We start from the raw sequence: 25,003 nt of genomic DNA, 5'->3' as shown, positions 1-25,003 counted from the left end.
TCTTCATCCTCTCTTCATTCCTCCTCCTCTCATGGTCACACGCCAGTTCCTCACAAATCATCTATTTATCTGGCGTGAGCCATGACATTTGGAACATAGCTGATGTTATGGAGAATCCAACGTAAAGGCACCCAGTTGACCGATGACATCTTTGTGTTTGTGTGTGTATGTGTGTGATAAACAGAGAGAAAGTGTTGGACATGCTGTTTCTCGTCAGATGACATTCAGCATTGATGGAAGTAATGAGAAATAAATAGGCTGGAGTTCAAGTGTCTACTCATTTAAAAGCACGGATGGCTTCTTATTCTTATGTTTAATCATAAAGCCTTTAATATGTGAATTCTCCAATGTACTTGGTGTTTTATGTGGGATTGAATAGTCAATAAATTCAGTAATGTCTTTGATGCAGTGATTAGATTGTGTACTAGCATGTGTCTAACATAAAGTCAATAGTGGATGATTAGCACAAAAGAACTATTAAATAATTTTGACAAATTATTATTTTCTAACAACAAAAGATTTCATTCAAACCCACTATATGATGTTATTTTAGAAGTCCTTAAAAACCTACACAGTCTCCAGATTTTCAAGCAAAAGCTGACACGCTGTGACATGCTCATTGCATCACTTCTGTCTTTCACGTGAGTAGTGCAGCAGATACTTCCTGTGAAGCAGACCAGCTGCTGTGAGTGGAACAAAGCTATGTGTACAGCTATTGGGCTTTAAACTGATTTTTTTTTTTTTTTTGTATTGTTTATAATGTTTCTCATGATCTTCAACAATTTTTATCATAGTGTTTTTCGCGCTCAACAAAATCCAACAATTTTTTCCCTTGATCTTATTTCCTACTGCAACTTTCTGTTCGAATCACTACAATGTATTTGATGTATTTTTGAGTTTGATGTATTTTTATTAAAAACTTATAAAATATAATACTGATGCTAAATTTCATACTTTAATAACCACAAACACAACTGCAGGCTGATTGATCCGTTGTGACAAAACTGTGGGAGATATACAGCTTATGAAAAAAAAAAATAAATAAATAAATAAATACATTTACACTTACATAACCCAAACCATTTTGACAATATTTTGCTGTTTGTGCTTTTTAAAACCCTTGTGACCCAAATTATTCCTAACTAATACTTTTTGCTGCATTTGGGGGAAGAAAATCACAAAACTGACATTTTTTTTGGAGTTATCTCATTTTGCAAATTATTTATGTTATCTTTAAGAAGTTTTGTCATTAGAATATACCGTTTAAAAAAATAAAAAACTATATATATATATATATATATATATATACAAATATTATATATCCCATACCCCTTTAAATCTCTTTTCAGAATGAACCTTTGCATATTACCCCTTTTTTCTATAGTGCAGCTGTTACATCTTCAAGCTTTGTGTATTTTATTGTTTGAAATAAAATTTCCAACTTTTCAAAAAAAATCTGTTTGTGCATTAAATTTTTTTTTCCAGATGTCAGAGCTCATGAAGCAGATTGTTTTGCATGTGTATGGTCACACTCATAGAAAGAAGGGAGGATTAATGCTTTAAAAAAGAAGTGCTTTTGAACCCAGGGCCTGCACAGCACTTGTTGATGTGTTCAGAGAACTTTGTTGATTGCTGACTTCTCAAATTTCCCACAAGATTTATAAGCAATAAGAGATAATTAGTAGCACAAAAGCCTTGAATTTGCAGAAAAATACATTCATCGAAAAAATAATGGTTTACACTGTACATGGTTCTATGTGATTTACCCCAAAACATTTATCTTAAAGAAAAAAGCTTGATATGAACATAAAAAAGAGTTTATTTAATTAAAGACTCCTAGTTCCTTTAAACTAGCACGCTACCACATGAGTACAGTACAAAACACGAAATTGTGACCATTTAACAGGCCTTTGTCCACTGTCCAACATGTCATGGAAGTAAGACCTATGTCATGCTGTTAGCCAGAGAAGATATAAGGACCACATTTTATAAAAGGAACAGAGTCTAAATGTGTCACCATGGACGTGTCAGATTAATAAGAGGATCACATGAAGCGATGCAACAATCATGCATCGTGTGCAATGTGTACAATGTTATGTGGCAATAAAATGAAGTCAGCCGATGACCTGAGTGTACTGAATGACCAGGTTATCACATCAATTGAGTTTTACTTCCCTAATAACACAGGAATATTTTAGGACTCTGGGAGCATGAGGAATATATTTATATATATATTAATCGAAATGTATATATATATATATATATATATATATATATATATATATAGCAGCTAGGTGTATTCAGTGTTTGAGTTATTTTCACTGACATTTACAAAGCCCCACCCTGCAGGGCTGTGGTGACCCACATAGTTTCTAAAGAATTGAGTGACAGAAGGCAGTGAACCCAAACCTCCATGCAAACTTGAGCTGTTCCAGTTGGAAGCCTGAAAGGGAGACTTCCTTTTAAGTCCTGGCTCTAGTCCGGCAACAATCACACACTTATTGTCTCTATGCTTTTTTATCAACAGTAAGAGTCTTGCATGTCAACCGTAATCAACTAGGGAATAAAAAACCTTATAAATCCCGAAATAAGCACAAAGTGTCCCATGTTCTTTAGATTGCTGTGTTTAAATATCAATATTTCAAAAGAAACCTGGGGACCTCTGTCAATATCAGCAATTCAATGTTTCCTACAGTGACCAGTGACCTTGGCACTGTTCCTGGAACTATTGACCTGATATCTGGTTGAACCCAGAGAACCATAGTGTTAGAATGTGATTATGTATCAGTATATTAAAGAATTACCTAAACAAACTCAAAGGAAAATTCATTTAAATAAAAAAGTTCAGTTTTGTGACCTTTGTATATGACTGCACTCTGGCAAAATACTGTTTCAGTTTAGAGTTTAAATGATACACATTACCAGTAAATTGCTGGCTTTGCTCTTAAGTGACACAGTAGAGAAGTGTTCACTCATATTATGAGTTTGTGTCTGGCTGTCTGTCTGAGAATCAGAATGACACTCATCAGTTGTGGGTGACTGTGAGCTCATGTATGTAGAAACCAAGCTTCCCCTAAAAGGTGTTAAACTCCGCTGTTATGTACAGTAGCATAAGCAGCTGTTTAAAAAGATGTCTGGCTTTACTTGTCTCAAAAGAAGGAGCAGGAGTAGAAGAAGGAGCAGGAGTAGAAGAAGGAGCAGGAGTAGAAGAAGGCTGCTGAATGGAGAGAGCTGAACTTTGGAAATTGACCAATTTAAAGCAAAAAATCCCTAATACTCCCCAAACCCCCACTAAGACAGGACTCTATTCTGGTGCTTAAATGCTATTGATGCTAACCCATTATGTTGTCTTTTTGGTTTTATAATAAAAAATGAATAGTTCCGCATTTATATGAGAACTACCTGCTTTACTATTTGCAAAGAAATAGTATTTTATATATATATATATATATATATATATATATATATATATATATATATATAACAACTGAATACTTACAACACAGCATTGACCTATGCTGAGTTGTCAGCACAGATCTGTGCCACTTGGGATTAAAGGTAAAAAAAAAAAAAAAAATCCTGTCATTTAGGATTTTCCAAACCTTATTGGTAATGACGTCTGTATTTCACAGAATAAGGATGCAAATATATACTGTACACATCCCAAAAATTATAATAATAATAGCATAATATAATTATTATATATATATATATATATATATATATATATATATATATATATTTTTTTTTTTTGAAAACCGAAAAACAACAATCTGTGCTATTCCTTTGCCTATGTGACCCTTTTTTTTCTCAGTCATGTTTGTAAAGTTGGTGAAAAATTAAATAAAAAATTCAGTTCATTATATTGCCTATGTTGTGCTGAAAAAAGGATATATCACTTTATACTGCACAATCCTAAGCCCTATACATGTTTATAAAAAAAAAAAAACATTTTTTAAGGGCTATGGCCTAATGAACCTAATTTTGAGCCTAATGTTGTTCTTAAAACATAATATTAATAACGTGAGATTCCATTCATGTTTTTCAGGGGAAAATACACCCTTTAATACACCCTATGTTTCTTGAGAATACAAATCTGTTCAGTGTAGTAGATAATGCCATGTAACAGATACTTAACTTTTTTCTGTTACACTGTCATAAGATTTACACACATATGTATGTATGCAAGGATACACAAACGACAGGTTGCACTGTATTTTATGTGTGTAAGGATATGTATGTGTACATATCGTCATACGAGCTATCAGCAAGACCCCCCAATTGCAACACCAAACCAGCACAGATTGCACTGAGGTTCAGTTACTGTAAGCGAGTGAGTAGGAGAGACCTTCACAGCAAACACACAGTGGAAAGTTACAGATATCAGCACATATCAGTATTTAGTCATCATATACATCTATGTTTGAGTTGCACAGACCAACCAACCAGAGTTTGCCCAAAACAGAAGAAGCCTCAGTCAAACAAGGAGCAGCGTTAAGTTCAGCGCCACTGTCTGACAGCTTCATGTAACCACAATATGTCACACAGAGGTAAACTGTATGTTTTATGCTGTAAATACACTCAAGAGAGCCATTTAAGGTCAATATAAAACATATACATATTAAAATATTAAGAAAACATATAAAAACATGTAAATACTCCAAGATGAACTAAGTAATAGCTTTGTCCCTTTTAAAGTCACACACCAGAGAATATTAAATGAGCCACTGCTTCTCTTCTTTTTCCTTGGATAAACAACATTTACTTAATAAAAAGTAGCAACCTGGAAACTCAAAATTGAATAAATGTATATAATAATAAATAGCTTTACTGAGTTGTGTGCACAAGTAAGTACAGACATAAATGGATGGATGGATGGATGGATAGATAGATAGATAGATAGATAGATAGATAGATAGATAGATAGATAGATACCATCCGTCCATCCAGGAAAATTTGTAGTCCAACTAGGGACTGTGGAGGTCAATGGTGATTGCCATTGTTTTTATTCCTATTGTTAAGTCCATGGTAGGACCTCCAGTCAACATTCCTATGCGCATGCACACAATACAGCCAATTTGAGAACGCCAATTAGCCTAATCTGCATGACTTTTCCCTTTTTTTAACAGCAGTGCAGTTTTACAGCAAAAAAAAGATCAGAAAGATATTTTTTAACTGATTTTTGTCGAAATTGAAAATTTGACACCTTTAACCGAATGCACTCACTATTGGCCATGATGCAAAACTAACTTGTAGGACTTAATACCTGACTTCATATGAAGGATCACATACAGTATTTTGATTAGTAAATCCATATGAATACAGATATTCTTGTAGATATAGGTGCAGACATTGTTATATAGTCCTAATCTAAAATCAGGCAAAAGTGGACTTCCAAAATTCCTGTCGAAGCAACAACCAGTCCTAAATTTACTTTACAAATATCACATTTATATTATATTATTTTTTATTGAAAACATAAAATAAACATCACCATAGATAAATACCATCGTAGTTGTATTCCTATATTTAAATGTTCTTCTAAAAAGCTACAGGGGTTTTAAATTTTTTTAGCTTTTGTTATCTTAAAATCACATCTACATTATTAGTTTAAAATTCTCAAACAATTAGAAAAACATTTGAGTTTAAAAATTTACAAAAAAATATAACATTTATAAAAAGTTTAATTGTGCCATAATATAATTCAGATATAATGCACACTCTACACTGAATATAGAATTCTTCAGTTCTTTGGCTTTTTGCTTTATACCTGACTAAGCTCTTCTGTGATTATGTGTCTGTGTGTCTCAGTGTGTATTTGACCCATGAAGCCAGTCCTCTGTGTCAAACATGTGAGACACTACATAATCCTTGTATTGTCCATCAATCAGTTTAGCAGCATTATTCCTGGCAAACCAGCAGTGTACGGTATATGCCCCGGAGTAAATATGCCTGCTCTTCTTCACCACATCCACAGTGCGCTTCTTAACCTTTAGGGCCAAGTGACCAGGCTGAGGGTTACCCTGGGTAATGCTTACTTCTTGTGTGTTATTTCCTGTTGCTATAGTGATGTTTCCTGTTGCTGCAGGAAGCTTTGTAAGCGTTACTTCTTCATAGATAAACTGACCTGAAAAGACATATTTAGTAAGAACTATGCATTAGTGTGAGGAAACCTGGCAACCAATCAATCAATAAGAACTAAAATAAAACAACATCCAATACTGACTGATAATAAACTAAATCTTCCAACTGCATTTGGGGGATCCTATATAATTTGACACAAATAAAAGAAATGGTGTAGTTTAAAGCACAAGTGGATTGTAACCATTAATTCTGGGGAAATAATGTGAATAACAAAATTTAGCTTTTAGACATTTTAAAAAATACAGATTGAGGCTAGATTGAACTTGGATTATGGTAATATCATTTCAAAGGGTTGCCAAGTTGATGCAAAATTTCCATCTTAATTCCCTTTAAAGAAAAAAAAACCACAACCAGGCTCGATTCCCGTTTTTGTGTGCATGGAGTTTGCATGTCCTCTCGCCTGGTGGGTTTCCTCCGGGTACTCCGGTTTCCTTCCACAGTCCAAAGATATGCAGGGTAAGCTAATTGGCGTTCCCAAATTGCCCGTAGTGTGTGAATAAGTGTGTGAGTGTGTGTATGTGTGTGTGCCCTGTGATGGATTGGCACCCTGTTTGGGTGTATCCTGCCTTATGCCCTAAGTCTCCTGGCATAGGCTCCAGGCCCCCCACGACCCTGAATACAGGGTAAAGCGGTATAGAAGATGAGTAAGAGTGAGCGATTGAGAGATTTTTACTGCTCAAGTAGATGGATTGTGTTCTGTCTTAAATCCAATTCATTTTGTGTAAATTATGTAAAATGTGTATGTACAATATATTTATTTTGTTATATTTTACCTCCAAAATGAATTGGTGTCATTAAGATTAAAAACTGCAAACTGCAAATTAAAAGCTAAAAGTGTATGCAATTTTAATCTAAGATACATTTGTAGATTTTTTTTTAGAACTGTAATGTGGAATAATGTGTGAAAAATTAAATGGATGACAATTTTTTTTACCCTGTCCTGAAATTCTCTTCCCAGACTGTTTATATACAGTGTATACAAACCCACCACGCCTTCTACTCCCAGGAGAGTTGCAGTGTAAACGCTATTGTGCAATAGTAAAGTATCAGCAAATCACTACAAGCATAAACTATAATTCAATTTTAAGCAAACTGAATTTTACTATTAAAATATTAAATGCATGTGCAGGTGTAAGTGTGTGTTTACCTAACAGTCCGTGTGTGTCCTTGCTTAGTCCCTTGCTGTCCGCTATGTAGAAGCCCAGGTGGTCTCGTTGGTAAGGGGCGGGGTTTTTATAAATATGCATCAAGATGATGAACTGGATTGTTCCTTGAATAGTAACCGTGACGTTGGCGTTAGCGACTATCGCCACTGCTACATCTTTGTTATCCACAGTGACACTTGAACTGCAGGGAAGGACGAGGCGATCAAGGCCATCCACGATGACCTTACGCGGCGTCACCTCGATATACGAGCGCTTTGGCTTGTTAACAACGATAATGATGGAGCTAAAATACGTGCGCTGCTGCTTGTGACTGCCGGAAGGTGCTGGTGCGCCAATCAGCTTCCCGTTTACAGTTACGCCTTAAAAATAACCAAAAGGAAAGAACTGATATTCAGCTAAAGGATTGACAGATGGGCATTTCAGAAAAAAAAGGACCTTGTAATGGTGTAATGTATATTATCATACATGTTTTTTATTGCTGATCTTTTTGCTGCTTGTGATCCTTGGGTTAGCTAACAATACACATCTGATCAGAATAATTAACAGTATGTTCATATCATAATTACAATACTTAAACTGTATTATTATTATTATAATTGTAATAACTGGATTGTGCAGAAGCACTTATTATTATCAGGTAAATAATTAGTATTCTTGGCTTACCAGAGTGTTTATGGTCGGTCACCAGGCGGAGGACGTCTCCGGGCTCTCCATTAATGTTAAAACACACAGTAAGTTTGCTGAGAGGGAAATCAACCACAAAGTGAGGATCTCCATCCGCTAAAGGGGGCATAAAATATGACAAACACTAAAACTTTATAGGTCCTTAAAAGAAGAAGAATTTTTACAAATATTTTACAATATCCACTAACATAACTTCATTCTTACACACAAAAACAGGGTGTGCTTTTTATTAATGCCTGAAGTATGATGTCATGTGAGTCAAAATCATAATTATATTATTAAAAGAAAGCAACAATGGGTTTAGGAGTGTGCATGTTTTGTCAAATGAATGAGACCATACTGTGAATGGTAGTAACATATTTAACAATATCCACTAACATAACCTAATTCTTATATAATATAAGTATTAAAAAAATGGGTGTTCCTTTTGGCTGAGGAAACAAGAACACAGTATACATAATGCATGAAGAAGGATGCCACGTGATTTAATAAAGAAGGATGTCAAGTGAATAAGATATCATGCTATTCAAAGATGCATAAATGTTTCACAATATGACTGAGACCATATTATGAATGTTATTACTTACTCTTACTCTATATTGCCTACCCTCTACATGGTCACGGGGGGCCTGGAGCCTCTCCCAGGATACTAAATGGGACAGGACAGAGTGCCAATCCATGGCAGGACACAAGCACACACATACATCAATCAACCTAATCTGCATAACTCTGGACTTTGGGAGGAAATCGGAACACACGGAGGAAACATACAAAGCATACTGTAGTGAGAACATGCACACACACAGAGTAGAGGTGGGACTTCTGGAGGGGTGAGGCAACAATGCTTACCAATATGCCATTGTGCAACCTGAGCTTTATCAATATAATAAGAATAAAATAAGCAAACTGTGTATTTAGACAGTTTTCAGTTATGGCTAATTGTAATATAAAAAAATACAGATTGATCCATATTAAGCCTTTAACAATAAAACTTTCCTGGTTGATTAATTTATTATATCATGTAGTCTCATTTATGATGTAATAAAAAATGAAACACACACAGTTAAAAACAAATGAGTAGCTGTATTCCTGATTTAGAAACAAAAAAAATATTTTGGGGTCATGAAGCGCTACTGGTTTCATACAGTGTTTCCTTGGACTAATATTATCAACAAAAAAGTTGTCTAGTTCATTCAAACCACAAACAGTGAACTTACCCAAAGGCATTTTTTTTGGACAAAAAGCATAAAAGAGTAAATGATCCATTTTATTCATGAAAATTACACCTGGGCATCTACAGCCTGGTCTACAAAGAAATTGCCCCGAAGCTTCGTCCCATCCTGTGTATTCTTCCTATGAACTATTGTGCTTGGTTCCAAAAAAACTCAACATAATCCAACCTAATCTGATGTGGCTTTTTTTCAAATGTTAAAGTATTTTATCTATGAAATATAAAAGCCCTTCAATGCAAACATATTCATTCTACTTGATGATGTAGCTTTCATTCACAAATAATTTTTGAATACTTTAAATGCAGTCTTATAAATATCCCTTAAATAAAAGAAAGGTTATTAGTACTCGATTTACCCGCTACATTTAATCAATGTAATCCATCATCTTTCATATCTGAACTGATCTAACTAAAACGGAAATTCGCTCTTTAGATGTTATTATATGGTTAAACAGTGACTTTATGTGTGTTGAAAGAACAGTGACAAGACTTTATGGCTGTGTTGAAAGAACTTCCTCTCATTACTTCAATGCTTTTATCTCTGTGAAGGCATCTCTAATAGCCACTTAAATGCCGCCCTTCTTCAAAAGCCTACTGTCTGCTGTGACACACAAACACACCACCGCATGTAGCCCAATTCTGAAAACGTTAAAATACATGCTGTAACACATGACAAACACACAAATTCACACACATGGCCCCATAATCTCTAGCTAGCTTTTTGTCAACCCTGACACCATTGTTACAATTAGAGCCTGCCGTGAGAACTTAGTGGTGTTTAACTAACTTCCGTCTGTTATAGTCACCCTTTACTCACACAAGCTAAATTACAAGCTGTTTGTTTTGGGAGTTTTTTCGACACAGACTAATTATTTTCAACCTGGGCATTTTGACTCTTTGTTCTGCAGACAAGTACAACACAAAGAATTAGACAACACATACTGTAGCTTAACAAAAGAAGGAAAATTACCTGATGTTTTGGATATGGTGACAGACTTTTTGGCAGGTATTTTAATTCCATCTGTAGACAAAACACAAGACACCACGTTAAGATTTAGATATATATTAGAGATATCAAGGTACTGTAAATTTCACCAAAGCTTCTTTGTGGCAAAGTAAACAACAATTAATTAAATTTGACGATGTACATAATTTCCACCTTAATCCAAATTACTTTTTGGCAAGACATACTCACTCCATTAAATTTTAAACTGGAGCCCTGAGATTATTATCGCTAACAAAAAAAGCAAGCCTACATTTATCCTTAAATCTGTCTCTTATCTAGCCACTTCATACATACATACAGTATGAAATAGTTTCAGGTGACAGACAATACTTACTGTATATTTAACAATTTGTAAAATTCATGCCATGAGGATTTAAAAAACCTGTTAGTGCCAAAGTGTGAATGTGTGTATAAACCATCCATAATTTATTCCGCCAGACATCCTGTGTATCTATCTCAGGGAACTTTCTGTAGGGCACAAGGCAGGGTACATCCTGAATAAGTTGCCAACCAATCACTGGGCACAAACACACTCACGCATTCACTCATTAACTCACACTTTATGGGCAACAACGCCCGTAATGTGTGACTGTCAGAGGTGCAAATTCCTAATTCACACAAACCAGAGGTGAGACTCGACCTCAACCCTGGCAAATTGCTGAGGAAGAAAACATTCAAAGTTAAAAATAATCCACCTTGGAACAGCATCACACAGGGTTCTACGCCTGTGCTGAAAAGCAGAAAGATGGTATTTTTGATGTACCATCTTTCTGATGGTGATTTTACAGTGTTAATCCCCACAGTTCCAGGTTTGACGAGATATTGTATATGTGGTATGTGAGCTTGGTTACTAGGCAGTACGTTGGTTTAGTGGTTAGCACTGTCTCCTTACACCTCCAGGGTCAGGGTTTGATTTCCGCCTCAAGTCTGTGTGCATGGAGTTTGCTTGTTCACCTCATTCTTTGTGGGTTTCCTCCATGTACTCTGGTTTCCTCCCACAGTCCAAAGACATGCAGATTAGACTAATCGGTGTTCTCAAATTGCTTGGTGTGTGTGTGTGCCCACCCTGTCCAGGGTGTACACTGCCTTGTGCCTTGTCTCCTGGGACAGGCTTCATGCCCCCGCGACCCTGTACAGGGTAAGTGATATAGACGATGAATAAACGAATAAAAAAACTTTAATCAATTATCAATTACTTTACCAATGTAGATTCAGTGCACAATTGAAGAACAATACTCATGCACTGTATTTTTTTAATTAATTTATTTAATTTCCCATTTTCACCCCAGTTATTGTTAATTTGCCAATTTCCACGTCTTATCCCCACTTCCACTATTAGACAGGTAGCACGCAACCATAGTTCATCAACGATTAGCATAACACAATCAGAGAAAAGCATAACGTTTCCTCATTGATATGCATGAGCTCATATAAGCTCAAGATTAGCTAATGTTACAGTAACTGAAAGGAAAGCAGTAATGCTATCTATGTAGCCTCATAAGCATGGATCGTTGTAGCATTTTTAAGATTCTTCTGATAATAGGGTGAATGTGCTTCTGTTGTGCCACTCAAGAGCTAAACCAAAGCTGAAATCTGAACATGTCTCACTTGTGACCTTGCTAGCGATGGACACTCTTGCAGGCTGTTCCTTTAACCTGTGCAAGCTTTGAGGCGTCTCGCCAACGGTCTCCTCTTCTGCTACCTGATTATCCAGATCTGTTTGTATCGGTGGAGCTTCTGTAGCCTCAGCTTTTACCATACTTCCATCAGCGAGCACTTGAGGTGTCTCCACATTCATTTCTGTTAATGGCGTGAGGAAGTTGTAAGAGAGCGAAAGCTTGGTGGCGCGTTGAGTGAAGTTCTCCCTTTCCGAGCTGGTGTGGCTCTTTAATCGCCCATTAAGTCCATCCTTCACGCTTAGGAAGCCCCATAGGCGTTCGACGTAACCATCTGCATTCGGTCCGGCTTCCGCCTCCTCCACACGCCGCTTAGTTTCACGCTCAAGCTCAATCAGAGAGATGTCCTTCTCCATCACCAGGCTGCGATCGCTGTTGCTGGCCGTCACCTGCACGTGGAGAGAATCCGAGCTGCGATTCGTCAGCTTTCCAGCTACAACTAACTCGGAGCCGTTAAAGTAATTAGAGAAGAGGTTCTGCGTGACGTACTCCACAGCATCTTCTGAATATGCAACACGAACATCTGAGAGAAGAGGGGTGCCGATTTCCGCGTAGAATCTACAGATAGAGTGTAAGAAAATAATTTAAATGTTATTATTAATAGTTCAGCAGTTATTGCTACGGTAAGAGTCCCACTGATTGGCCCTTGAGCATTGCTTTAATTTGTAAATAAAAAACAAACTAACTGATAACCTTTAGCTGGATGAACAGGGATATTGAGTTTTCAATATGACCAAATTATTATTATTATTGAGTTACCTTAATGTACAATTATAGATTATGATAATTACTATTTTATTTTTAATTACATTATTATTATTCTTACATACATTCTTATTACATTTAGTTTATAAATATATGCTACTTTACTAGAAAGTGCTAAAAAAAAGGTCTTTATTTTGTTGAATTCTGTTGGAGTGGTATTTTGGGATTCTGGGAAAATTCCTTTCCCCTAATCCTAGTTTTAGCATCTTTCAGTTTAAGCCAGTCCTGTTATTTTTTTGGTGCTTGATTTCTGACCTTTGAGATACGCAGCTGTAAGGTTAGGGCTCGTAGGTGAACAGTACATGGGGCGACAAGCCATAAGCTTTAAATACATTTCATGAGAATCCACTATCTCTGTTCTGTTTCTGTTTCAATCCCAGCTTCGTGTGTCAACTTCTCAGTCATAGTGCAAACGTTAGAGCTGGGAAATAACCAAAAGCTTAATTCATTCATTAATTAGTTTTTCTTTTTTTACCACTTATCCTGTACAGGGTCGCAAGAAGCCTGGAGCCTATCCCTGGAAAGGATGGATACACCCTGGACAGGCTGCCAATCCATTGCAGGGAACACAACAAACACTCACACACATTCACACACTACGGGGCAATTTGTGAACGTAATTTGGGAGGAAACCGGAGTGCCCTGAGGAAACCCACCTATCACGGGACACTCTCCAGCCCCACTCCAGCGCTTAATACTCAGCCATCATGTCACCCAAAAGCTTACTTTAACATATTTATTTAAAAAGATTTAGAAAGTCTTGACTTGTCATATATGCATGACAGTAGGGTGAATTCCACTGCTACATATTCCAAATAAGAAGGAAGTTGGGGTTAGAGTGTAGGGACAGTCTTATTACAGTGCCCTGGAACAGGGCCTTGCTCAGGGGCCAAAAACATGAAGCTTATTGCTGCTTCCAGGGCTTTAGTGTCAACTTACAGTCAATGGTTTAATTACAGTGAAACCTCGGATTGCGAGTAACACGGTTTGCGAGTGTTTCACAAGACGAGCAAAGATTTGTAATAAATTTTAACTTGGAAAACGAACAAGTCTTGGTTTACAAATACCAAGTATCATGTATCACGCATGCGCTTCTTGTTTTAACACGGAACGTCACGTGATTACAACTGAGCCAACGGTTTTTCTCTCTCTTGCGCTGCGGAATTGTGGGTAATTGTCTCCCCTGCTGGGTCTTAGTGTCTGTCTCTTACTGGTATAATCAGCATCCGTGCATGCGTGTACAATAACTGTGCCTGTTTACAATAACATTGTGACCACATGTGTGTGCGCAAAATGTTTTATTTTGTGTCGGTATGCGTTTGTGTGCAGTACAGCGTGCGTGTAAAGCAAAAGCAAGCCTCAAAGGTCCATTTTCTCTCTCTGTATCAGCCTGCTCTTTGTGTCTGTGTGCGTGCCTATCATTGGACACCGTGCCACACACACACGCACAGACCCCTACTACTTTTGCTTCACAGACACACACAAAGTCTTTCTCTCTGCTCTACACAGAAACACTGCTTTGTCGCGATTCTTTTCAAAGGTAAAGTGCAGGTTACTTTGTTTTATTTTTACTTTACAGCAGTGATTCCATTAATGTGTCGCTTAATCGAGTGTCATTAGATCTCTTGTTTTTTTCCCAATGAAACCCATGTTTTTCGTTGCGTGTCTGTGAAAAGAGTGGAGGAAGGGTAACTGTGTAAGACGAGAAGGGGGAGAGGGGAGCTTACTTTAGATTCACACACACACACACACACATCCACAGCACCTGTGCGCACAAACGAAAACACTTATCTTTTAAGTTTTTTTTTTAAAGGCAAAGTGCAGGTTAGTTTGTTTTATTTTTACTTTATATTTTGTGTTAATTATTTTTATGTATTTATATATTGGGTCGGTGAAATGAATAATTTAAGTTACATTATTTCTTATGGGAAAATTTAATTTGGTTTACGACTGATTTGGAATACAAGCCTGCTTCCGGAATGAAATTATGTTTGCAATCCAAGGTCCCACTGTACATTTAAAATCCAAAGTTGATGTTTAATCTATTCAAACAGCAGCTACCATATAATTGCATTAAAGTATTTTGTTAAAATATTAAAACTCCTCAGCTCCACCATTCTCACCCTTTCAGCATGGTGCTAGCATTAGCATCTTCTGGAATTCTCCTCATGGTGCCACAGTTCTCCAGCGCCATGCGATCCAAGAGCTTATAGTCAACGTCGTTGCCCATGCCGATGGTAAAGATGCAGAACTTCTCCTGCACGGCTTCCTTTGCATTTCCTAGAATGACTGGTGTGTGGACCACACCCACTGTGGGCCGTCCATCAGTGAGGAAGATGATGAGGGACACGCTGTTATGATTCGGCTGCTCCTTTTGTGACAGGTAGTCTCTGAGCAATGTTGAGCCAGCCTGAAGGGCGCTGTTAATGTCTGTGCCTGGGATTAAAGAGAGAATCAGAGATCTTTAGATCCAAAAATCAAAATGATCTTTGGATCTTTAGATCCAAAAATCATCTTTAGATCCAAAAATCAAAAACCTACAGCCTTAGCAGCCTGAGTCACCGTTCACATGGCGTATGTTTAATGTATCTTGACAAAAGAGTTCCCATTGAAGGTTGCTCGAGCACACAACTTTAGTTTTATCCAAACTTTCATCTAGAAGAATCCATTCAGCACACCTGGTGATGTTTCCTCAGTCATGCTAAACGTGCCATTATCACACATACCCAGGTAACTGCGCTTCAGTTATGCCATTAGGGTCACACTTGGTCATATGACAAATTTCAGTTGAAAAAATAGTAATGTGTTAAAATTTCTGTTAATATCAACAGCCCTACTATAAGTGCATCTGTTTGAGCTTGGTATAAAACATATAAACATACAGTTCTTACTGTATGCATGTATATACTGTACATTTACTTTTAATTTTCCTGATACATAGGTAATTAAATACATAATGTAATTAAATACATAATGTAGCACGGGTGAGCAAAAGGGTGTAAGGTGTGGTACCTCCAGTCGGTGAGATCATGTAGATAAACTTCTTGGCATCACGTACGTTGATCGGCGTAACGGGCACCAGCTTGCCCGGCTGCCACACACGCACACGGTTGGAGAAACTGACGAAATTAAAATGATCGTTTGGACGCAAGTCACCCAGGATAGTAAACAAAGCTTCTTTGGTCTTTTGGAGAAAAACAAGAAAGTGGTGAATGTGATTAAGTATTGGTAAAAAATAAGAGGAAATTCAGCGACCTGCTTCAAAAGAAATGCACACACACCCATACACAGATGCACACTGCGTCAACGGCTCATCTATCACTGCTGTGTCTATAGTTACTGTGACACATTTACAGGTTACTGTACCTACTGAGCTGTTGTTTAAAAAGATTTGAAAACGTGAATTAATGCTTGGAAAAATAGCAAGTTTCCAACAAATAGATTTACACCACCTGTTTTATTTTGGTCCCCAGCATGGAGGCGCTGGTGTCAATGACAAACACAACGTTCTTGGGTACGACGGGCAAGTCTTTGGGGGCGAAGTAGTGCACAAAGTGTCCATCCAGTACCTGGGAAAGCAGAGGTGTTTATAAACTTTTGCCGGCAGGTTTGAATGTGGTGTGTGTGTGTGTGTGTGTGTGTGAGCTGCAGTCCAGCTGTGGGTGGATGTGTGCCTGGGGAGAAGAAGGAACTGATTTGCTTTCTGGACTGTGGTTAAGAGCAAGTAGAAAAATAAGAAATGGCATATACTTTTGCACCATTATTAAAATCTATACATCAGGGTTGTACCGTAATGACACAATCTACATTGATATTTATGTCGTTCTTTGTTTAGTAGTTTAAATATTCGTATTTGGGTCTGTCCTTAGATTTTAGCCAGAAGTGGGTGTGGTCTGGACCTCGACTCAGGGCTTTCCATTCACAAACAATAAAAAAAGTAATTTACAAAACTTTATAGTTCTTTGACCTCACCCCTTTCCCTCAAATTAAAATTTGGTTTCAACCAGACACCTCTAGCAATTTTTGTTTTTACTCAAATTTTAAAACTGTCATTTCCAAAGTAAGGAACTATTTAAGCCCCTAAATATTTGTTTCACTTTTACTTTAGTTATTGGGTTGTTTTATTCCAAAAAGATCTGAACATTTCAAAACTATGAAGCTTGGACATAGTGGGGTTTAAAAAGAGGTCCTTTAAAATCATTGCTAATTAAAGCCTGTATACATTTCTGGGAAGATTGTATTTTACTTTTATTAATAATAGGAAATGTTCTTTTAAAAATAATACAAGACACATGCAGTGTATGTGTATGTGTGTGCCCTGCGATGGATTGGCACCCTGTCCAGGGTGTACCCTGCCTCATGCCCTAAGTGTCCGGGGATAGTCTTCAGGCCCCCCACGACCCTGTATACAGGAGTAAGCTGTATAGACGATGATGAAACAAAACACACGCAATAAATGTGAAAGTCAAAGTAAATATGTACTTGTTTACAATTAGAACAACAATATATTAGTATATGGGTATGTCCTACTATATACTAATGACATCATCTGGCTTCTGGAGGACATCTAAACGTGTGACGATTAATAAAATATAGTGTCTGGCCAGAAATAAATCATCATTACAGAAGGGACAAATTATGGAAAACCTGAAAGGACAGTGTTAAATTGTCAACTTTATGGGAGAATTATGATGGGGGAAGAACTCATGAATAGAGAATCATTTTCACACATAAACCGGCCACCACATTGTGTAATCACTGTAATCAAAGCTAACAAAGACAGAATGAAATCTTAGATCTTTTTGGCCAGGCAGTGTATCATCATTGTCAAATCATGCTTCACCCGTTGAGTATGTTTACCTGAATGTCACCAATTCCCAATTCTCTCTCCACATCATAGCGCACTATGAAATCTCCCAGCATGCCGTTGTTGGCGATCCTGACCTGTTGCACGATGTTAGGAGTAAAAGTGATCTTGCAGAACGTCTCATTCTGTCGGATAACTGTGGAAGGCGGCATACCCACATTACCTGAAAACGACATGGAGTGTAAGTAGAATTAAACTGGTTATGTATTCAGTAGAACCATGTTGCCAGATATTACATACTTAAACGTTATTGAAGCATGATTAAACTGTTTTCGAGAAGAATTTGATGAGCAGATGGAAAGCTGGAGTAAATAACTTGCAGTTAATTCAGACTTGGACGTAATGCTCAGTATTTGGGTGTGGACAGTCCCAGATGAGAAGGTGTCTGGATGATGGAACTTGCATTAAACCATGGTGTAAGATGATGTCGACACAACGTGAGGCAATGGATTGTTGTGCCAGGCATGTTGGAATTAGGTCAGTGTGTGTGTGTGGTAGGATTGCAGCATTTACCCACTTTACTTACAATGACAAAATAGGAGTTTGATTGTGCCAAGTACACAATTAACCATATTATTAAAATTATAATTAATAATATTATTATAATTATAATTAATATAATAATAATAATAATAATAATAATAATTATTATTATTATTATTATTATTATTATCACTACTACTATGACCTAATGTGATTTGTGTCACATTTCCATCAAATAATAACAAAATAAAGTAAAATAGCAAAAAAAAAGAAATTCTGTTAACGAATATGATATTCTATGAACAGAACAATGTCTTAAGTATAATAGTTTTATTTCTTTACAACCTGGTGCACTCATACAGAATTCACCTATTGTGATGTGGTCACAGGTGTGTGTGCACTCACAGAGATGCATACATCTCGGACTTGCCTTCAAACACAGCTCAGCCAATCAAATTCTAGAAGTAAGCTACTCCATTTTATGTTAGACAATACTGAGAATTCCAGTTATGAGAGAAATACCGTCTGTCTTGCTGCTGTTCCTGGAGCCAGATGTTCTGCTTCTGCGTAAAGGGAGAACCTCCAGGGACTTAATGCGGGAGTGCTCTACGATGGTAACGGCCACGCTGAGCTTGCTGACCAGCTGCATGGGTCTAACACTCGTCACGTGCTGGTAATAACCCAGCCGTCTCTGCAACAGCTCCTCATACGTCAGAAGAAAGATGGCCCGGTTTCGTCCAGGGATCTTAACGGACATTCGAAACATCTCCATCTCACCCTCACTAGGAAAAAACGGGATCGAGATGGGAGTGGGGGAATGGAAAGAAATATGAAGCATTAGATCAATAGATGATTCAGTAGCTGGGTTGGTACCGGCGTGTTCAAACAGAGTTTCTATTGTAGGGTTGGAAAACGCGTCCACCGATTTCTAAATATCTTTCTCCTGTCATTCTCCAGTCAGCACATTTCTTTCTTAATAGTTTCCACAGTGAGAACACAAAATCCATTCCCTGTAGATATACAAACTGACAAGCCTTTGGAATGTGGGCATGGGTGAGTCTTGGGTGCCCATGATCCTGACACTGGTTTATGGGTATATAGTTGATGATCAATGTTGTTCAGTTCACCTCTCAGTGGTCATAATGTTATAATAGCTGATCTGTGTATATTTATATTTAATGCTGTGACGTGGTTCACTTACTGTACTTACTCTTTCTGCTTTCTCAGTACCATAACAATAGGCATACTGTACTGTATGGTTGTCTGTATGAACTTTGCGAGAGAGAGAGAGAGAGAGAGAGAGAGAGTTGCTATAATAAGTGACTGCAGAATGTAACTTGTCTTGGAAACTTTCCATAACGTAATACACAATTTTTTACAACTTTAAATAATTAAAATTGACAAAAATCACAATGGTATAAATGCAATGCTAAATAATAATTAAGAGATTTAGGATATTACAGGCCATTATTTTAGGGAAGTTAAATTAACTTGAGCTGTAACACAGTATCCTATTGTTGATTATTTATCAATTTATTCCTTACATAATCTAGGCCTTAGGGGGTGGGGGTGGGGGGGAAAACCTGAAGAATTAGGACATGCCAATCCATCACAAAGCACACACTTAACATACAGACAGTCATACACTACAGGCAATTTGGGAATGCCAATTAGCTTAATCTACAGGTATTTGGACTGTAGGAGAACACTGAAGTATCTGGAGAAAACCCACAGGGAGAACATGCAAACTCTATGCACACAGACCTGAGGCAGGAATCAAACCCAAACCCTGGAGGTGCAAGTGCTAACCCCTAAGCCACCGTGCCGCCCCAGTTCGACTGAGTATTACATTGTGCTGCAGTATTAATAATAATAATAATAATAATAATTATAGGCAAAACTCCTGAATGATTTAAGCCAAAAAGATCTAAAAACCAAATGCAAGCTTAGGAGTGGAGTGGAATGACCTATCCTCGACTATTCATGAGCCAAATAGCTATACAAATAGCCACATCACTGAGAGTGGTAAAATCCCATATAAAAACTCATGTTTTTTTGGGGCATTTAAACCACCATGAGATAAAATGATTTTATAGGTTGGATTAGAGATGTGTGTGATGCGATTTTATTTATGTCTTTTCATATTATTTTATTATTTATGTGAAGCACTTTGGGGCATTCATTGCTGTTAAAGGGCTTAACAAATAAAGTTTAGTTGGGTTGAGTATCTAACCAGGTGCATATAGTGTATTATAGACAGTCCCCTGCAAAATATACTTAAATTACTTCTTGTAAGGAGTGTTAAAGCAATCTACAATAATTACAAACGTGTAAAAATTATCATATTGAAGCATGTATAAATAATAATAATAATAATAATAATAATAAACTTATCATTATTATAGAGGGTTAACACACACACACACGTGCTTCCAATACAATTTCCTTACACTACCTGTCCTCTGCAGAGTCTTTGTTCTTTGGTGCGCCGTTGTTCTCCTTTCTGTCCTTTTTCAGTTTCTTTTCCTTTGCCTTGATCTGGCTGGGGAAGACTCTCCCTCCCACAATCCTGTGGTGACACAAATAAACTTACTGTAACTATGACTACGACTATTTTTCCTTAAAAAAAAAAGTATAACTAAACAGTTAGGCCATGTATGTGTTTTTGTTTGTGATATTAATGCTAATCTAAACTGTCACAGGCCCTGTGGTAACCTTTCTTATGAAATAACTCCAAAATAGCTCATTCATTCATGAGGGGGGGAAAGTAACTGTATGAAGGCTTTTCACTGAACTTGACAAAGAAAATTATTCAGAGAACAGTTTTAGAGATACTGACTGCATTGTGAGTAATCTCATTATTTGTTAGATTGTCTATGTTATACTGTCAAAGCCCCAATACTATAGTATACAACAATTAAAGGCTGAAAAGGATCAGCTATGGTCTGTGCGTTTTAAAAAACATTCCACTTTACACCACTTCAAAATCTTCTTTCAAACCCAAAACCATGGCATCATCATCATCATGAAATACAACATCCTAGTTTAACTGGCCTAATATAATACCAAATGTTTAGCAGCCTACAAACTAAAAGTTCACAAGACTAGTTTTTAATATAAAAAAATATACATTTACAAAATCTCTTTTACAACATAAGTGAAAAAATTAACATTGCACTTTAAGATTTCATTTATAAATATGGTGCAAAATATGGTATGGTAAAATCATTTTACACAGAATTTTGTGTACAAAACAATGAATCACAAAAAAAGTAACTTAAGGAGTGTTGTCACATCTACGTATTTCTCCACTGAAAGATGTCCAAATTAACTATATCTAAAAAAAATAAAGTTCTCTCTTCTCTCTGTCTCATTATCTGCGGTAAAGATTACTCATCGCATTTTAAACACGCGGCTCATCTCATCCGTTATCTGCGCTCATCACTGTCTGTTAGAATAATTTTTATTATTATTTTTATTATTCTTGTACAATTTGTAACTTTTTATGCTGTTATCTGTAGAGAATGTGAATACACTGTTCTCTGTTTTGATGATGATGCATCAGGAACGGTACCTGATCAACTGAATTATTCACTGTTCCTTTGAATTGAAAAAAATGAATGAAAACATTTGGTTTGTAAGGTTTTAGACACTTTAAGTATTAACTGAATGTATTTACAGTACTGCTCACTCAATACGCAACTGCAAAACACAAAAGCAGGTTTTATCCTTTTCTAAAACACAGCGACATCAGACTGTTTTCCATATACAGACATCCATATACTGTCATAAATAAAGAATAGCTATGAGTAAACGAATGATCGGAGCATATAGTGACATAATGCACAGTTCAAAAGATGAATGGGTGCGCTGGTGTTTCCATGGCCGGCTCTGTTTATGTCATCTTGGAGTAATTTAGCATAGGAAGCATGCATATGCTTCATACTCCCAGACTTAAATGCTACAGCTTAAATGAACTCTTTCAGTACTAAATGAAATATTTGATTAAAAAAGTCCACTTGAAATGCTAACATACTGCACACTGTATAAAAAATTAATGAATAATGAAACCTGCATGGCGTAATGCTCACATTGTAAAGTTGGAGATGTAGGCAGATGCCGGGACGGGAAACGTGAAAGTCGCCTCAGATGCTGCGCTGAGTCTGTTTAACATAGTGCAGGACACAGCGGTGAAAGCATAGCGCGAGATGATGGTGGTCGACACAGATAACTCCTGTATGTGTGGCTTAGTTTCCTAAAACGAACAAACAGTATATACTCAGTTACATAAGGTTAGATAATGTTCTGTAGTGCAATAGCTAGAAAAAAGTGAAGATCAACTTGGTGTCTCACTCTCCTAAAGAGGATAATTTTTTTTTTTCAACTGATTAGATCTAATTTGATCAGAACTGGTACTTTCCAAGTTAAAGTTTAAACTTTGTGACAGTAACAGTTATGACCTCTTGGTGTTTAAAAATGTGTTGACTACTTTTTTTTGGCAGAAAGACACTGGATGATTCCCAGGTGACTCCATGTTGGAAAGCCCTTATGTAAGATTGTAGAAACAATTCGTTCACATTCTATCAAACCATGGACTTTAAAATAGGAATGTGTTTTCAATTTACAACTACTACAACTGCTACTGTCAGTATTATTGCTATTATTGTTATTATTATTTTTATTATTATTATTATTGCACAGTAATTGCTTTATCCTGGTGAGGGATAAAGTGGATCTGGAGACTATCCTGTGAACAAAAAACCAAGGCAGGAAAATACAATGGATGAGATGTCCATTGGAAAACATATTATTAGTAGTAATAGTTGTAGTAGTAATAGTGGGAGGAGGAGGAGTACTGTACTAACACCTCTATACATCTGATATGAAGCAGGATGAAGAAATGTTATTGCACATTTTATAACGAGCTGTTAACAAAGTGCTTTACAATTAAAAAAAAAATTAAAACCAACGGAAAACAAAACTAAACAACTAAAAGGTACCTGTCACAAACAAGTTTGTGGCTAGAAACGAAAAGGAAAACAACTGATACTCAACCTTCTCTAGGAATTCAAAGCCAAAGAGAAAAAAATAATAATTAAGATGTAAAATTGGTAAGATTTGTGGTTGACCTTTTATTAAAAGGCAAGTAATTCCACAACTTTGGAGTGTCCACAGCAGTTTACTCAATAAACAGCCTTTTCATAACTAGGAGAGCTGATCCTAATACAACTTTACTTAAGACATACTCAAGACAAGACCTAGTCCATTACTCAAGACATTCTACCTGCCAAGTGCACTTAAATTCACAGAAGAGATTTCCAGATTGCCTGATGTTCCAGGTCACACTGTGTTCAGCCAGACTTTGGTGAACACCTGACCATGACATCTGCAGTTCTGTCCCAAACTGTTGCAAATTCAGAGCACAAAACTTGTGCAGTAAAAGTTTCCTTTCTTCAGGCTTATAGCCTCAAACCTGTTCCAGCATGACCATGCGCCTCTACACAAAGCAAGCTCCATGATGAAGACATAGTTGGGACATAAGTGAGCTTGTGGCTTGCTTTGGGATGAACCGGAGCAGTAGGAGCTCCTTACCCAACATCAGTACCTGACCTTATTAGTGACCTGACTTTCCAAAATAGTGGAGCTGTAAATAAAAAGGCAATTTCATATTAATGCATGTGTGTGTGTTTTTTTTTTTTTTTAAGGAATGTTGATCAAACATATCTGGATGTCAGTATAAGGTGTTCACATTAGTCTTGGCCTTTAAGTGCACTGTAAACCCGAATAATAGATCAATTTTTTTTAGTAATGATGTTTTCAATTTTAAGTAAACAAAACTATCAGTTTTTAAGTTTGTTGTTCTCATTCATATTAATCATTCTTTATTTGCATTAATGAGTAGCCTAACTCATACTGTTTAATAGTAATTATCATTTTTTTAGTTGCTGCAAATAAAAAAAAAATGTTGTTGGTCTTTCGCCTGCTTCCAGCAATTGGTTGCCACAGTGAACCATCCAGTCCACACACACAAGCTTGGCACAGGTTTTACACTAGATGCCCTTCGTGACACAACCTTCCCATTTTATTTAAGCTCGGAACAGACATTTCATCCAGTTGTTCAATCAAACCAAGGCCTTTCGCACGGCAGACGAAACACCTACCACTGAGCCACCAGTGCCCTATTTCCCTGATGATGTCAGACACAAAATCACTGGTCTGAAAGATTTTAAGTTGGTGGAACTTTAAGGTGACAGTTATTGTTACTTAAGTACTTGCAGATACTTAAAATATCAAATTTGTTCAGCTAATTTAAAAAGTGTAATTTCTACAAACTCCAAATCAAAAAGTTCTAAATACTCATCAAGGTCTATTAATTTGAACTAAATGTAATTATTTATGTTAACAGTACTCAATATGTTTAATTCCTTTGAGCATTAGGGTTTACAATGTGTATATGTAAATAATAATATTTAATATTTAATTAATTAATTAATTAATTATAGTAATAAATAAATAAATAAAAAAAACAAATAATCGTATATATAATCGTATGCATGAACCATTTTCACACTGTGGTTCGCATTAATAATGCCAACTACACCAAATCTCACCTTTCTTAAAACGTTTTTCACCTGCCGAGGGACTCTGCGCGGTGCCTGGGATAAAGAGCAGAAACATCACCATCATGGGTTTTCTCCCATTTCAAAATGATAAACAAACAAACAAACAATAAACAAACAAACTAATAAATAAACAAATAAAGGAACCGCAACTCACATCGCCCAAGTCCAGTTCTGAAATCAGCTCGTCCTCAAGCGCGACATCGTCGGAAAGATCCGCTTCATACTGGTTCTGAGCGAAAGCTGCGCGTGTACAGCAGAGCGCGAGCAGGGGCACGAGGAGCAACATTTCAGCTGAAGGCGCGCGGAGATGCAGCAGAGCTCATGCTCAGGTCCCAAAGAGCGCAGAGAAACTGTGTGT

At 36.8% G+C, this 25,003-nt stretch overlaps 1 protein-coding gene across 1 annotated transcript; it reads right to left on the bottom strand.

Moving 5' to 3' along the window:
* Positions 1-4,670: 4,670 nt before the first annotated feature.
* On the bottom strand, positions 4,671-25,003 carry itih5 (inter-alpha-trypsin inhibitor heavy chain 5). The gene is made up of 14 exons (XM_053508462.1): positions 24,800-25,003; positions 24,634-24,678; positions 22,114-22,277; positions 20,478-20,591; positions 18,545-18,804; positions 17,533-17,702; positions 16,125-16,241; positions 15,685-15,856; positions 14,796-15,108; positions 11,840-12,465; positions 10,196-10,246; positions 7,974-8,090; positions 7,292-7,669; positions 4,671-6,127 (listed from the first exon to the last, which is right to left on the bottom strand). Exons 1-14 carry the CDS (start codon positions 24,929-24,931, stop codon positions 5,808-5,810), a joined length of 2,979 nt encoding a protein of 992 aa, XP_053364437.1. The 5' UTR covers positions 24,932-25,003; the 3' UTR covers positions 4,671-5,807.

Source organism: Clarias gariepinus, chromosome 12 (assembly GCF_024256425.1).
Source record: "Clarias gariepinus isolate MV-2021 ecotype Netherlands chromosome 12, CGAR_prim_01v2, whole genome shotgun sequence".
NCBI lineage: Eukaryota > Metazoa > Chordata > Actinopteri > Siluriformes > Clariidae > Clarias > Clarias gariepinus.
The sequence above is the reverse complement of the archived record's forward strand: the minus strand, read 5'-3'. Positions and strand labels throughout refer to the sequence as shown.